We start from the raw sequence: 15,452 nt of genomic DNA on the forward strand, positions 1-15,452 counted from the left end.
ATTCAAATTTTTACTTGCCCACAACCAAACAAAACATTAATAAAAGTAAAAGACAAGAAAATGGCCCTATAAAATAAGCATTAGATATTGTTTTCATTGTCTTTGTTACATTTCACCTCAATAATAGGTTAATGACAGTAAGCTACTAGATTAACTTATATTTTAAATATTGTTAGACAAATAAACAGTAAGTAATAAAATAGTTAAAAATAATCAAATTACGAGTAAAAGCATAAATAAATACAACAGAACAAACATATAAATGAAATAAATAGTGCTTTTCAAGTTTTTCATGTAGGTTTAAAACAGGAGATTTTGAGGTACAGATCGACATTGTAATCTCTAATGTATAACTATAGAATAGATTAAACTTTTATTACAAATTTATCAGTCAAGAGCAGTTACAGATGCATAAAAAAGTTTTTAATGTTGAAAAATATAAAAACGTTAAATACTGTGGAATTATTAAAAAAATCAAGACACTTTAAACCTGAAATTAAACCCTCCAGTAGGTGGCAGCGAAATCACTGTTAATGAGCAAATCATTGAGATTCAAAACCATTCATTCAAGCGGCTGATTCAATCAGGAAGTGTTGCTCAGAGACGCAAAACAATTCTGTGGACTTTGGAACCATTTTCGTTGGCGAGAAATACAGCGAAACAGATGATTTGGTGTCTAAAATGTAAGTCACTTGATATTAAGTGTCTTGTTTATTAAACTGTACGCCGAATAAAAATCATCACATTTGTAATCATGCTAATATTTGGAGAAAAAAACGGCACTCTTTGTGTAATATTGGTTAACATAGATATTAAATTATTAAATTATATGAAATATATACAGGGGCATATTTGAATTCTGAGGCATTAAGACTAAATCACGTGCACAAGTCTAACCTACTAGACTACGTCACGTAGTGCATGCGTGCACAGAATGGGTGTGTTTTTGTTTGTTTTTTGTAAAGTGAGATGATACTCGATAATATCAGATCGTTAAATTAACAATTACGATATCATAGACTATACATATAACGCACACACCCTACAGCACTGGCCCGATCCGGCAAGTGACAGTTCCGTCTACTGTCCCGAGCGTCATTCACACTAGCCTCGGGCAATCGGGCAGTACTTATTGTCGAAGCCCTGGAAGGGCCCCTCAAGAGGTAAAGCCCAGGGGCCCCTTATAGTTCTTAATGCGGCCCTGCCGGTCCCGACACGAAACCGAAACTCAGCAAGACAAGAGTGCCGGGATCCGAAACACCCACGCTCCAACATGAAACAGGACACGCAGACGAGAGCGCACGGCTCGAGCAGTCTCGAAGCCGCGCGCTCACATGAAAACAATGACATGACATGAGTGTCAGGGCTCTGTCACAAAACCATGAATGACACTAGACAGAAGTGACAGAACCCTGACATATATATATTTATTTATTTATATATATATATATATATATATCTATATATATATATATATATATATATATATATATATCATAATATTCTATTTAAGTGCATTGTATTTATAATATTTTATTTTGTCATTAATTATTTTGCATTTTTATCATTTTGTATTGTCTTAAGTTGTCCAAGTTGGTAAAAATTTTATTTTTCTTAATAAAAGCTGCACATTTAATTTGTTTGGATGGATTGCTATCTTGGGCTATGATTAGACGTCTATTAAATTTTCACTGACAGCCCAAATAAAGCCTGGTTTTAGCCGAGATGTCTGGGCTGTGTTTAGACGGCTAATAGATGTCCTTTAAATGCAAAATTGCTTGCTGGGCATTGTCCTCATTTGTATATCACTTTGGATAAAAGCTTCTGCTAAATGACTAAATGTAAATGTAATGTAAAGTATATTCAAATAGAAAAACAAAGACACATTATAATTATTATCGACACACTAGCCTTGATTATTGATGAAAAAAAAAAAGTTAAAAAATATTGTTTAGTTTATTTTTTCCTTGCGGTGACCCACTCACTGACGGACTGTGGAATATTAGTCAAGCAAAAACACACGCAACCCATAGTAATGCCTCAGATTGACAGATTTGTATAATAAAAAAGGAATTTTTGATGAATGGAAAGTTCAGAAGAAACAGCCTTTATATGAAATATAGATTTTTTTTGTAAACATTATAAATGTCCTTATCGTGACTTTGATCAATTGAAAGCATCCTTGCTAAATAAAAGTATTAATTTCTATCACCAGCTCCAAGCTTTGAATGGTATATGTATAATGTTACAAAAGCTTTTTATTTCAGATAAATGCAGATCTTTAGATATTTCTATTGGATCTATCTTACTGTTCAAAACATTTTGACTAATAGTGTATTTAGTATCACACTCATATCATCAGGTCCGTAACCAGCTATTACCTAGGTAAAATTTTCATGTTCAAAAATTAAAAATTTGTTCTTTGAATGACTAATTTGTGTTACACTCCTCATTTGAATGCCTGCATGACGTGTATATTTCAGTTTAGACAATTTGCAAAGAATGTTAAGTATCCCTGGTATGAAAATGATTGCTGCCAGAAGCTGGCGGAGTGAAACGTGGCTTGAGAGAGTTGAGAGTCAGGGCACAGGCGCAGCCTCCGTGTTGCCAGTTCCAGTTATTATAAGCGATTTTGGACTTTTCCACTTAATTTTAACACTTTAGGAAAGTTAAGAAAGTAAGAAGTTGCATATAATAATCTATTATACAAATAATTTATCTTATTTACAAAAGATTTGAAATAATTTCTGTTTATTTTTATTTATTTTTCAATTTTTGTTTGTTTTAATGGCAATATCTGGCAACACTGCATCCCTGGCACTTAAACTGAAAGCAATTTAAAAAAAGCCCATGGACAGGTTTTTGCTTACAGGATACAACATTCGGTAGTAATGGAAATGCAAAGATTATCATGATATTATCTGTCATAAACGTTATTAACGCTGTCAGAAACAGTAGCATTTAACACTAGCACACACAGATCTGAAGAACAAGTAGGTTATAGAATGAAATGAAATACACAATACCTGGCTACCCATGAAGAAGTTAAGTATATCATTCAGCCGTATAGTTACATTTTAACAAATCATGCTATAAACTTTCATAAGAGCCACCCTTAAAATATAGTAAAGTAACAAATTTTAATGCAGTAAATAGGGTATGATTAAAATAGTCATACCTCCGAAGCCTGGGCACGGCCATGCATATCACTTCTTGTTTTCGATAAGAAATAAAAACGTCAGGTCCAACAATATTCCGTGTCTTTTTTTTTTTAATCTAGTTTATTCGCATTGGGCCATGGAAACCGAACACACTTCTATGAACACACGGACCTGTCATAAAGCTGCAGTGTTATTTGATTTTTTTCCTTTTTTCAGCTAAATCTTAAAATTGTCCTGTGGTGTGACTGTCTCAAGCATGGTTCAATAAATGACAACTTTTATATATGAAAAAATAAAAAGCATAAAAATGTTAATAAATACCTCTGGTATAATTTACTATTTTAGTAAATGGTAATCTTTTTTTTTCATCCATACATTTCTGAAAAACGTAAGACCATTTTGGTATCTGAAAACCATGTGCTCTGGTGTGACACCATATCCTGATTTTAAATAGTTCAATGATGCAACTGTATATATATATGAGTGTTTCATAAAAACAACAATACAAAATCTTAAACTATAAAAGTGCCGGTTTGTCACACTAACACATGCAGGTTGACATTTTGCACTGGGCCATTGACCTACAAAATTAATTTTAAATTAGCAATGTCATAATTTAATGACATTTTGAATTGTTTATGTAGTGATCTAATTCTATCCACCAAGCAATTGTATGTGAATGTGTGAGACTTATGATCGTGGTTATAGGGAAATAATGAGAAGAACAAAGTGCACTAAACAGTAAAACTGTTTGCACTACAAACCAGTAGTTCACAATATATTAAAATAACATGGTAAGATACACCAGTTTGCAATAGCAAACAACAAAACAAGCTGTTTGTACAGCTAATATAGCTGGAATGACACCGGAAGCCAGACACATTAAAATTTACAAATGCCCACTTTTACAGGAAAAATAAGGGAGATATGTTTTATTTATGTAAACGTAAACGCGTTAGTTTTAAAGGGGGTCATATGATGCTGCTAAAAAGATACATTATTTTGTGTATTTAGGTGTAATGCAATGTGTTTATGCTGTCTAAGGTTCAAAAAAACACATTATTTTCCATATAATGTACATTATTGTTTCTCCTCTATGCCTTGCCTTTCTGAAACGCGTCGATTTTACAAAAGCTCATCGTTCTGAAAAAGCAAGGTGTGCTCTGATTGGCCAGCTATCCAGTGCGTTGTGATTGGCCGAATGCCTCAAGCTTGTGACAGAAATGTTACACCCCCTTAACGTAAGGGGAGTGTAAGGCACATTATAAACTGAATAACTTAAGTAATTTGTGGATTAGTGCGTACTGGAGACGCAAACCGTTTCAAATGATTCAGTTCGATTTGGTGAACTGGTTCGACCGGTTCACTAAGAAGATCCGGTTAAATAGAAAGATTTGTTCATGATCCGGACATCACTAGATGAGATAAAACCCATTACAAACGAGCCATTTGTTGCATTCAATGTGGACATAATTACTTATTATAATGACTTATACTGTCTTTTTATGCATTATGTGGCATATCGTGGTGCGTAAACATAAAACGATGTCTGCATTTGTGATCTGAAAAACAAACAACAAGCCTACTCCATGCTCAAAAACGCATGTTTGAATCATCAGTGGCAGTTTATTTAAATATATAAAAACAGGCTGTGAGTCCAGAAGTGCCAGACTGTCCTTGGAAAGTTTGAACTGCCCCACTTTATAGAAACAGCCATTGTGCCACACATGCATTGCAGGCTACAGGTTCAGGAAACAGTCCTCATCCTCCATAAAATGCGCACCACACATCTGAATATTTGGGTTTAATCTGTTCTGGAACAGCGTTGAAATACAAACTTAACCACTGATTTTAGTCGTGTCCTCTTTTGGAAAGCAAAACAAAGTAGTTTCGCTTTCACAACGAAACACACAGCTTATCCACAACATGGCAGCAGCGGCAACAAAGAGAATAAAAGCTAAGCCTTTTTTCTTTGTGTGAGCGTTGTGCAAATCTTCCCATATCATGATGTAGACATGTGGGGGCATGTTAGAACCAGCTGTTTTAGGGGGGTGCGGTTGACTCTTAACTTTTATAAAGAATATCTCTTTGGATTTGAGACTTTAGTATTTGCAACTTGACAGATCTTCTTTATGCACCAAGAGCTTGTAACACTCCAAAGAGAAAGGAAAAATTGAAATTGCATCATATGACCCCCTTAATTGCGTGACGTGCTTTAATGGACGTGCGTGCGGAGCGGAAGGAGTTGCCATGGAAACGGGGTGCAACCACTGATCTATAATATAGAATATAGTCATACATAGTCATATATAGATCAGTGGGTGCAACACTGCAAATGTCATGAGGAAACACCCCGTCTCTCGCTGCTGTTTTCACTGCTTTCAGGTGAGTTTAGTCCCTAAAATCACACAAATATTACATATAACTGTTGTTGACACTTCTCTTACTTGTATTTGACTCGCTTCTGTTGTTTATTTACTTGTATTTACTTATTTACATATGATTTTAAAGTACTTTTACTCGTTTATAAATCACTCAATGACCTAGGACCAAAATATATTGCAGATATGTTCACTGAATATAAACCTAACAGACCACAGCATCATCATTAGGATCGAGTCAGGTTAGAAATACCAAGGGTTCACACAAAAATCAAGGGGAGTCCGCCTTTAATTACAATGTTTTTAAAATTGCTTGTTTATGTTTTAAAATTTGTTTGTTTTATTTTTTGAAAAAGTGAAAGTTGACGTGACATACAGAATTCGTGTGCTCTGCATTTAACCCATCCAAAGTGCACACACACAGCAGTGAACCACACAGACCCCATGAACACACACCCGGAGCAGTGGGCAGTCATTTATGCGGTGGCGCCCGGGGAGCAGTTGGGGGTTCAGTGCCTTGCTCAAGGGCACCTCAGTCGTGGTATTGAAGGTGGAGAGAGCGCTGTACATTCACTCCCCCACCTACAATTCCTGTCGGCCCGAGACTCAAACTCACAACCCTTGGACTGCAAGTCCAACACTCTAACTGTTAGGCCACGACTTCCCAATGGCCAATCGCAAAACCTGGGTTGTGGACATGATATTACTCTGTTCCAGAGCATATGCATGACTGCCAGCCTTGAATGGCAGCCTTACTAACCAATAGAGTGAGCGCACCTCCCGTTCTCCCCAATCAGCACTGCTCTAGCAAATGCTTTGTAAACACCCACCATTAAAAACAAACAAACCTCTATGAGCACATCTGGCAATATGGACAAGGCTTGGCACAAGGCTACAACCTGTGTCAACTCGCTCCTGTCTCTTTATTTAACACAAATGTAAATTCAGTCTTACTGCTTTGCTAATTTCACTTGGAAGAAATTAAACATTCAGCACATTTTCCACTTGTTCTTAAAATCCCAAATAAAAACAAATAAATATCCCATTCCTGTGAAATTCAGTAATTAAGTAAATTCTGTAAAAGTAGTAATACCAATATAATATTTCCTGCTGAAAAAAACAAAAGAACCCCTCCCAAAACACAATATAAAATTTAATGGATTTAAGGGTTATAATGGGAATTATATTGGTTTTAATGTGAACTATAATGGTGTCTACTGGTATTTGATGGATTCTATTGGTGGGATGTAAACTGGCAGATAGGAAACAATAGAACAACAGTAATTCCCTATCGGAATAATGCCCAAACACACACTACAAAAAGGATTTTTTTTAATTGTTTCAATGGAAATCACAAGAATTTCTGTGATGGTTTCTACTGTTTTTTTTGTTTAGTTTTTTTTTTTTTTTCAGGGTAATGAAACCCTACTGTGCTGCACACTATTGACAATATTAAGCTGAAGCTTGACTTTGCAAAATTAAAATCGCAAATCAAATCTATCCGCAATATGTAAAAAAATCGCAATTAGATATTTTCCACAAATTGCACAGCCCTAATGTTATGTGATATACATTATACATTTCTTAAAAAAAAAAAAAAAAAAAAAAACTAACACTACATGTAGGTTCTCTAATCTTTTTGTATTCTATCTATATTTTATTATACAATTAACAAAAGCAAAAAAAAAAAAAAGGATTCTAAAACTAGCTTGCTCTATTCTTATTCTATTCTATCTTTTTCTTATTATTTATTATGTAATTTAAAAAAAAAAAACCTTGCTATGTGTACTGCGTTAAGCTAACTGGACTTGTAAAAACACTTGCATATCAGTGCTCTTTTGTTGCTTCCATTGTCCTCATTTGTAAGTCGCTCTGGATAAAATCATCTGCTAAATAACTAAATGTAATGTAAATGTGTGTTTAACTATGTTTATAAATATTTATTTGTATTTTTTTATTCTGTAATAATGTAAATGTATTTGTTTTATATCTATATCTATACATGAATTTGATTTGTATTTTTGATTTCTTTCTCTATGTGTGTGTATATATATATATATATATATATATATATATATATATATATATCTGTATTTGTCTAATTTTGATATTGTAATAAAGCAATTTAGACTAAATTATTTCTTTATTCTGGATGAATTACATATGCTTTTGTATCTGGAAAGGGTAAATGTGGCCATATCTAACCCAGAAGTCAGCCACAACTGGACCGGATCTGAGCCACATCTCAGTAATGGCGTGGGTGACATCTGGGCTAGGTGCTGCCCATGACATTGGTGAGATGCGTCCCAGATCTGGTCCAGTTGTGGCTGACTTCTGTCAGCCAGACTCAGGTTGAGTCATCGCAGTCATTCCACGCGATATATGTAGGCCAGAAGAATGTGGGAGATCTGGGACATAACCATATCCCAACATACATAAATATGTTACGGGACCTAACAATATAGTTGTGGTCGAAGTGGTGGTGGGCCGCCTGAACCAAAAAATGTGTGTTTGAATTGATATTGCGATCTTTTAATGATTAATCCATGTGAGCCTATAGCCTATGTATTTTTGTATGTCATAATTTGTACCAGACCGCAAAAGTTACCAGGCGCACTTGGACATTACTGTAATATAAAAATGTATCCTGAAGTGTTTACAATGTTAACCAATAAGATGTTCCTTTGAGTTTGGTGTCAAGCTGTTGGTTTGAGTAAGGGAGGAAGACACCTAACTGTATGCTGTTTAAGTATTATAGTGACAGTTTTCATGTCCAAGATGGTATTCAGCATAATGGAGAGATTTTCTGTGTCTTTAAAAACCATAAATGGGTGAATGCAGCTCAATGTAGCAGCCACTATTTTGAGCTTCAGAAGAGAGAAGTAAAGTGTTTCTTTATTATTTTCTTGGTGGTTAAGAACCCAGAGAATTTATATAACTGCATCAGAGTATTTTCATGTGGTTCTATGCCAAAAAACAGGAGTTTTCTTCAGTTAAAGGAGAGTAAGCTCCAGCCTTCGTGGTACGGATATTCAAATACACTTCATCAGCCAACTTTTAGGTGTGACACATCACTTATTTTATCTCTGAACTGTTTTCCCATTCCTACTGAGGAGTTACAGTGAGTTTCACAGAGTGGATTCCGAGTGAGTAACGAGTTTCCATCACAACAGTGGATTCTAAGGAAGTAAAGAGTTTGATTGTGTACTGTAAAAAAGATTTTGTTTATTCCTGACTGCTAATCCATGCACCACTAAATTTGGGCCCCAACGTGAAACCCAAGTGCTTGGTGTATGAACTAAGTAAAGTAAAGTAAAGTAAAAAGTAAGTAAAGTAAAGTCATGACATTTGCAAAAGGTTTGGTAACCCATACTCGGAATTGGTGCTCTGCATTTAACCCAACCAAGTGCACACACACAGCAGTGACAAGTGAACACACCGTGAACACACACCCGGAGCAGTGGGCAGCTATATCCAGCACCCAGGGAGCAACTGTGGGTTTAGTGCCTTGCTCAAGGGCACTTCAGCCATGGGTATTGAGGGTGGAAGAGAGTGCTATTCATTCACTCCCTCCCACCTACAACTCCTGCCAGCACTGAGACACTCGAACCTGTGACCAATTCTAACCATTAGGCCACAGCTGCCCCTAGTATTAAGCATTCATAGGGTAAATGTGTTATTTGTTTTATTTTGTAAGTTTACTTTGGGGGCACCAAATTACATAATATTATAGTTTCTAAAAGCAAAACACAAATAAATTTCTAGAGATAATCCCGCAACCTCACTATCAATCACCGAAGCCCAAGTCTTGCTGATTTAAGTGCCCTTATAATTCACCATTGTGTTACATTTAAAAACATTCAAAACATTCAAAAAGATTTTGTCAGATATTGTTTCTGATGCCATATTATGCTCATAAACATCTGTACATTTCTGTGATTATTTCATTTCTTGGTGGCAGATGTCGTCTTCCCTGTTGCCAGTATTACCTGTTAACAGACTCACAATGTCTTACTGGAGGGCTGTGAGAACACACCATGTAAGTGTAGCTGAATACTGGCAACAGTTGCTACGGGTTTGGACGAACTTCAGCATAGTTCTTAGGTACATTAGTGAAGCGAACTATTTTTATTTGGGCTGCTTTTTCATTGATGTCCCGCCACATATATTCAGGAGAGAGCAGTTTACTAGGTTTGTTCAAAAGAAAATACTTGTTCAAGTGAGACTCCTCTTGCCATACTGCCTCAATGGAGTTTGCAGCATCAATGTTCAGTTGCTCCCTGCAAGTTTTGGTGAGATGATGTACATCCTCCAATGAGCCACCAAATGCAGCACCAGCGTAATAATAATCACCTTCCTCCGCGGGAATGTATGCTTTAGATTCTGGTCTGCGCTCATATGTGAATTGACTCCTTGGAGCATCAAAGAACCAAGGATGTATCACACCTACTAGACGACCCAAAGTCTCCGCACCCCACCGGCCATAGAACTTAGTATCTATGTCAAGGCAGAAAATATAGTCTGCCTCATTGACTAGTTCATTCTCTATTAGGTTTTCCAGTTTTTCCATCCTGCTCATACTGATGTCCTGCCATCGGTTCAGACTCGGAACATTTTGAACTGTCAAACTACGGTTTTCACCCATCTTCACTTCAGGAACTGATTCTGGTTGATCTGTAAACAAGTAGTAATGTACTCGAAATCCAACAAAATAATGTTGCTCTGCTGACTCCAGAAAATCTTTGACAAAACGTGTGTATCTAACAAACAGAGAAAACAAATACAGGGAGATAAATTATAGTTAATTTATCCTTTATTTCCAGATAAAATATTTCCAGAAACAAGGAAAAAAAGAGGAGGCGAAACAAATGAGAATTATTAAAACAAGATGAAAGGTATCATGAAGACTCACTTTCCCAAAGCGAAGACAGTAGTTGCTATGGTGAGATTTTGTTGTTTGTAGATAGAGTCGATCAGTGTAGAGTCAAAGTTTCCCTCCCAAATGATTGGAGCTGACCATGGTGACACAGAAGCAACATCTGTCCGACTTCATTAAAAACACACATACAGCGCTGTAATCATTCCATCCATTCCATTTAGAATCAATAGGTTGGTACTAAAAACATAATACTCACCCTACCAGCACACTCGGCTGGTTGTATAACAACCTGTAATGAAAATGAATAAGCAGAAAGAAAAACAGACATTTTATTGGTTCATGAAACTGATACACATAAAAAACAAAAGTTTTTTTTTTTTTTTATCAATGGACTGACGACATCATTTAACTCTCACTTGTCATCTTATCAGAACCACAAAAACAACCATGAACCTAGAATTTTTTTGTCTTGAGCAGTAGTCTGCAGATCAACTTAAAAATAAAGTCACTTTTAAGAAGATGAAGTTTTACACACCCTGGTGTTGAGCGCAATCCAAAGATCTTTTGCTTCCATTTTGGCCTGATTGAAACAGAGTCAAACTCTTACTCATTTGAATAAGATTATGTTGTGTATGTTTGATTGTAATTGATTGTAATCATTACTCACTTGATGATGCCTTGTTCTGTTATCTGCTGGCTGCAGCTAAAAATAAATAAATATGTATGTATGTATGTATGTATGTATGTATGTATATATATATATATATATTATATATATATATATATATATATATATATAAAAATAATAATAATAATTCAGTATTGCAAACTTCTCAAATCAAAAGAACAACACACACTCAGGGTCGTCCCCTGATAAGAACAGAGTCAAACTCATACTCAGTGGAATTTGATTATGTTGTGTGTGTGTGTGTGTGTGTGTGTGTGTATGTGTGTGCATGTGTCTTTAAATATAAACATGTACTTTAATTCTAACATGTGTCAATTTTTCCAACATGATTTTGTGAGACTTGTGGTGGTGGGTGGCATCACATATTAACTTGCATATTTATGATGTCATTGCATAAAGTTTCGTTCAGACAAGTTCTGGCACTTCAAAAAAAAAAAGTTCTGGGTCTTCAGATCTATTCTATACGGTGGCCATGAAGTGCAAAACAGATTACAATTCTGAAAACAAAATGCAAATGCAAATCTAAAAAAACAAAATAACAATTCAGAAAACACAACAACAATTCAGAAAACATTATAACAAGTCAGAAAACACAATGACAAATTCGAAAATAAAATAACAAGTCAGAAAACACAAATGACAAATCCGAAAACAAAACAAGTCAGAAAACACAATGACAAATCAGACAAACCGGATAGACAAATAGGTATAGATTAAGACAGCGCCATTGGTTTGGGATTACTCACCACTGACTGGACAAGACATCTGTCAATCAACCTATACAGAAAGAACTAACGGAAAAACAGCAGAGTCGTGGTAGAAAGTTCGGAGATGGTGTTTGGGGAAGTCGTGGCCTAGTGGTTAGAGAGCTTAACTCCTAAGCCTAAAGTTGTGGGCTCGAGTCTCGGGCTGGCAATACTATGACTCAGGTGCTCTTAAGCAAGGCACCGAACCCCCAACCGCTCCCTGGGATCCACAGCATAAAGTTTCCAGTGGTGCAGGTGGTTAAGAATGTGTGCTTGCCAAACTTTTTTTCTCCCTTTTCAAATCTTAAAATAGCAATTAAACCAATTTAAAATAACAGAAAATAGCAGTATTTTCAGCAATATGCTATCTACACTAAGTATGTTAAAATAGCAGGATTTTTTTGCTATGTATACTACTTATTGCAAATAGTGGCAATTATCTGCACTTCAGAATTGTAGTACATTATAAAACAGTATGCAATAATAATGTTTTGAGTGTAAATTATAATTTTAATTCAAATTATTAAATGGATGCCATCTTATTGGTACAATAAAGCCCTCCCTACACCTACACCTACCCTAACCCTACCTTATACTTTATTTTCACCTTTTTGATTATTTCCTTAATTTTTATTGAAAATAAATGCATTTACGATGTGATATGAGATTTGAAAAGGGAAAAAAAAAGTTTGGCAAAAGGTGGGATCGAACCCAAGTCGATCACGTCAAAAAGCCAAACACACACACACACACACACACACACACACACACACACACACACACACACCACACACACACACACACACACACACACACACACACACACACACACACACACACACACACACACACACACACACACACACACACACACACACACACACACACACACACACACACACACACACACACACACACACACACACACTCACTTACTTAATCACCTACACCACTGGAACTCACAAAATTCTAATGCCAAAATGCCAATAAGGCAGGTTATTTGCACAAAGTATAAATAGAAACTTCGTATGTTTTATTCCATAGTATGCACAATTCATACAATACATTTAAAACGAGCTATTTTAAGACCATCTCCAAACTTTCTACCACGACTCTTCTGTTTTTCAGCTGGTTCTTTCTGTATAGGTTGATTGACAGATGTCCTGTCCATTCAGTGATGAGTAATCCCAAACCAATGGCGCTGTCTCAAACTATACCTACCTCTTCCGGTTTGTCTGATTTGTTGTTGTGTTTTCTGACTTGTTACTTTGATTTCAGATTTGCATTTGCGTTTGTAATTTGTTATTTTGTTTTCAGAATTGTAATCTGTTTTGCACTTCATCGCCACCGTAATACTACTATCTAAACTCTAACATACTGTGATATAACTGAATTATAACTGAATTGGCGACACTGCGCCAAAGGTTACTGGCATAAAGTTGGCTTGACGTTGGACATTCGATATTCGCAAATCTAGGGACCGTCTCTAAAGTTACATGCGAAACTACTATACACTTCTCTAACGTCAATAGCATACAAGGAGAATAACTAACAGTCATGAAAACAACTGTTAACTGTTCATCCAGGTGTCAACTATAATGCACACCTTTTATATTTTTTTGGTAATTATTAAAATAAACTGTAAATCATATGGAAAACAATTGCTACTTTTCTTTACCAAATTGACTTGAAATTGAAAACAAATTTAAAGCTCAATAGCATTTGAACAGAATGACTCACATTCATAAAACATACTGTAAAGTGTTTATCTAGGTGTCCAAAACTTTGTTTATCCAAAAAATGTCACTACAGTCGTGGCCAAAAGTATTGGCAGTGACATAAATTTTGTCACTCCCAATACTTTTGGCCACGATTGTAGGTTTGTCAATATGTACCTTTTATGGAAAAAAGACACCAGAAGGGTCTGAAAGTTGCTAAATATAGTGCTCAATTCACGCTCCTGTGTGTGAGACTCGGGAGCTGATGGCAGGGGGCGCTGGATATTTGTGGCGGTCAATGTGGATATTGTGGCGGGGCACCACAAATAAATCAATGTATAGGAGAACCTTTTTGTATGTGTTGAAGAGTGATGTATGTGTATGCACATCATTACTCACTTGAAGCCTTGTTCTGTTATCTGCTGATTGCAGCTTAAAACGGTAAGAAATTCAATAATTCAGTAATGCAAACTTCTCAAATCAAGAGAACAGGACATACACAACGTCTGCACCATGTTTTTCTAACTGCACTAAACTCACCTGCACTGGATATTGTTCAGGTAAATGAGCCTGTAAAGAAAGACACATAACTTCATGAGGAGAAATCTCAGAAATCCACAAATGCGTAACTGTAATCTTCTTCTCAGAGTTTAGAGTTTTATATCTTATGCTTGTCATGTACACAAAAAATGCAGACTAATAAGTTGTTTAATATTGTAGGGTTGAAAATCAACCATAACTTTTGCTTTCCTGCCCAAACCTATCATTCAGCACTCTCCTAACCTGAACCATATAATATGATACATCTTGATAATTAAATGAAAATGTATGGATTTTTAAAGGGGTCATAAAAATGCAGTTTTAGAAAATTGTTATATTTTTCTCAAGATTAGTCAGTTGCTTAAAAAAGAATGTGCATAAGCAGAATAGAGTGGCAATACTGTGCTAAATACTTAATGAACTCCTCCTGTTAACATGTGAAGATGCAAAGCCCTCTAAAAGCCATCTGAAATTTTCTTCCAAAATTAGTATTTTTATCAAGCTCCTGTGTTAATGTTATTTCACTTTAACGGCAATGAGAAGAAACTATTCAATAGAATAAAAGTGAATTTACTGAACATAAACACAGCAGCCAAATAAAACTGCAAATTTTAAAATAAATTTTCAGATGGCTTTTAGAGGGTTTTGCATCTGAACTCTTCATGTCAAGCAGTGGTAATGCTACCAACTGCTGTGAAATAATACTGCATTATTATGACATCAATTTACAACCCAAACACAAAGGCAAGCAATGTAATATTTTTCCCCCAATGTAACAATATTGGAATATTGAGAAAAAGTAATTACATACCCACTCAATATCATCCCAAAGAGCACAGCAATGAGAAAATTCTGACGGACCATCATTATTCCTGGAATACTAATGTCCACACTGATATGAAGTTAGAGACTTAAGCGTAAATGAGAGGAATAAAGCAAGAGGTATGTAGATCAAGAAAGGAGAAGTGTGTGCATTTTATAGTCAAATAAACACATTAGGGTGGGGCCCTGCATTAGAGTGAAACAAACCACATTTTAAAGCTGCAGTCCGCAAATGTTGTCTCTTTGTTGTCATCAATTTCCTTGATTATTAAGTCGGATTGAAACTATAGATCCTAGCCATATGGGCCTAGAAAATCGCATCTTTTCATTTTCCGTCGGTTTTAGTACACGATGTAACTACAGAAGAGTCTAAAATAGGGAAAATATCGAAACTCTTTGGTCATTTTTGAGCGAGATGCTAACTGTCTAATCTGATTCAATGATCTATGCTAAGCTATTTAAAATAACTGCTATCAATTGCATATATATTTAAAATGTAATTTATTCTTGTGATCAA

General features: G+C 35.6%; 1 protein-coding gene across 1 annotated transcript; it reads right to left on the reverse strand.

Annotated features, from left to right (window-relative positions):
• Nucleotides 1-9,491: 9,491 nt before the first annotated feature.
• On the reverse strand, nt 9,492-15,075 carry LOC109096308 (globoside alpha-1,3-N-acetylgalactosaminyltransferase 1-like). Its single transcript, XM_042730000.1, has 8 exons — nt 14,925-15,075; nt 14,114-14,143; nt 13,973-14,005; nt 11,089-11,124; nt 10,957-11,001; nt 10,678-10,710; nt 10,455-10,589; nt 9,492-10,302 (listed from the first exon to the last, which is right to left on the reverse strand). The coding sequence occupies exons 1-8, from the start codon at nt 14,978-14,980 to the stop codon at nt 9,612-9,614; spliced, it is 1,059 nt and encodes a 352-aa protein (XP_042585934.1). The 5' UTR covers nt 14,981-15,075; the 3' UTR covers nt 9,492-9,611.
• Nucleotides 15,076-15,452: the final 377 nt, after the last annotated feature.

The sequence above is a fragment of the Cyprinus carpio genome, chromosome B8 (assembly GCF_018340385.1).
Source record: "Cyprinus carpio isolate SPL01 chromosome B8, ASM1834038v1, whole genome shotgun sequence".
Classification (NCBI taxonomy): Eukaryota; Metazoa; Chordata; class Actinopteri; order Cypriniformes; family Cyprinidae; genus Cyprinus; species Cyprinus carpio.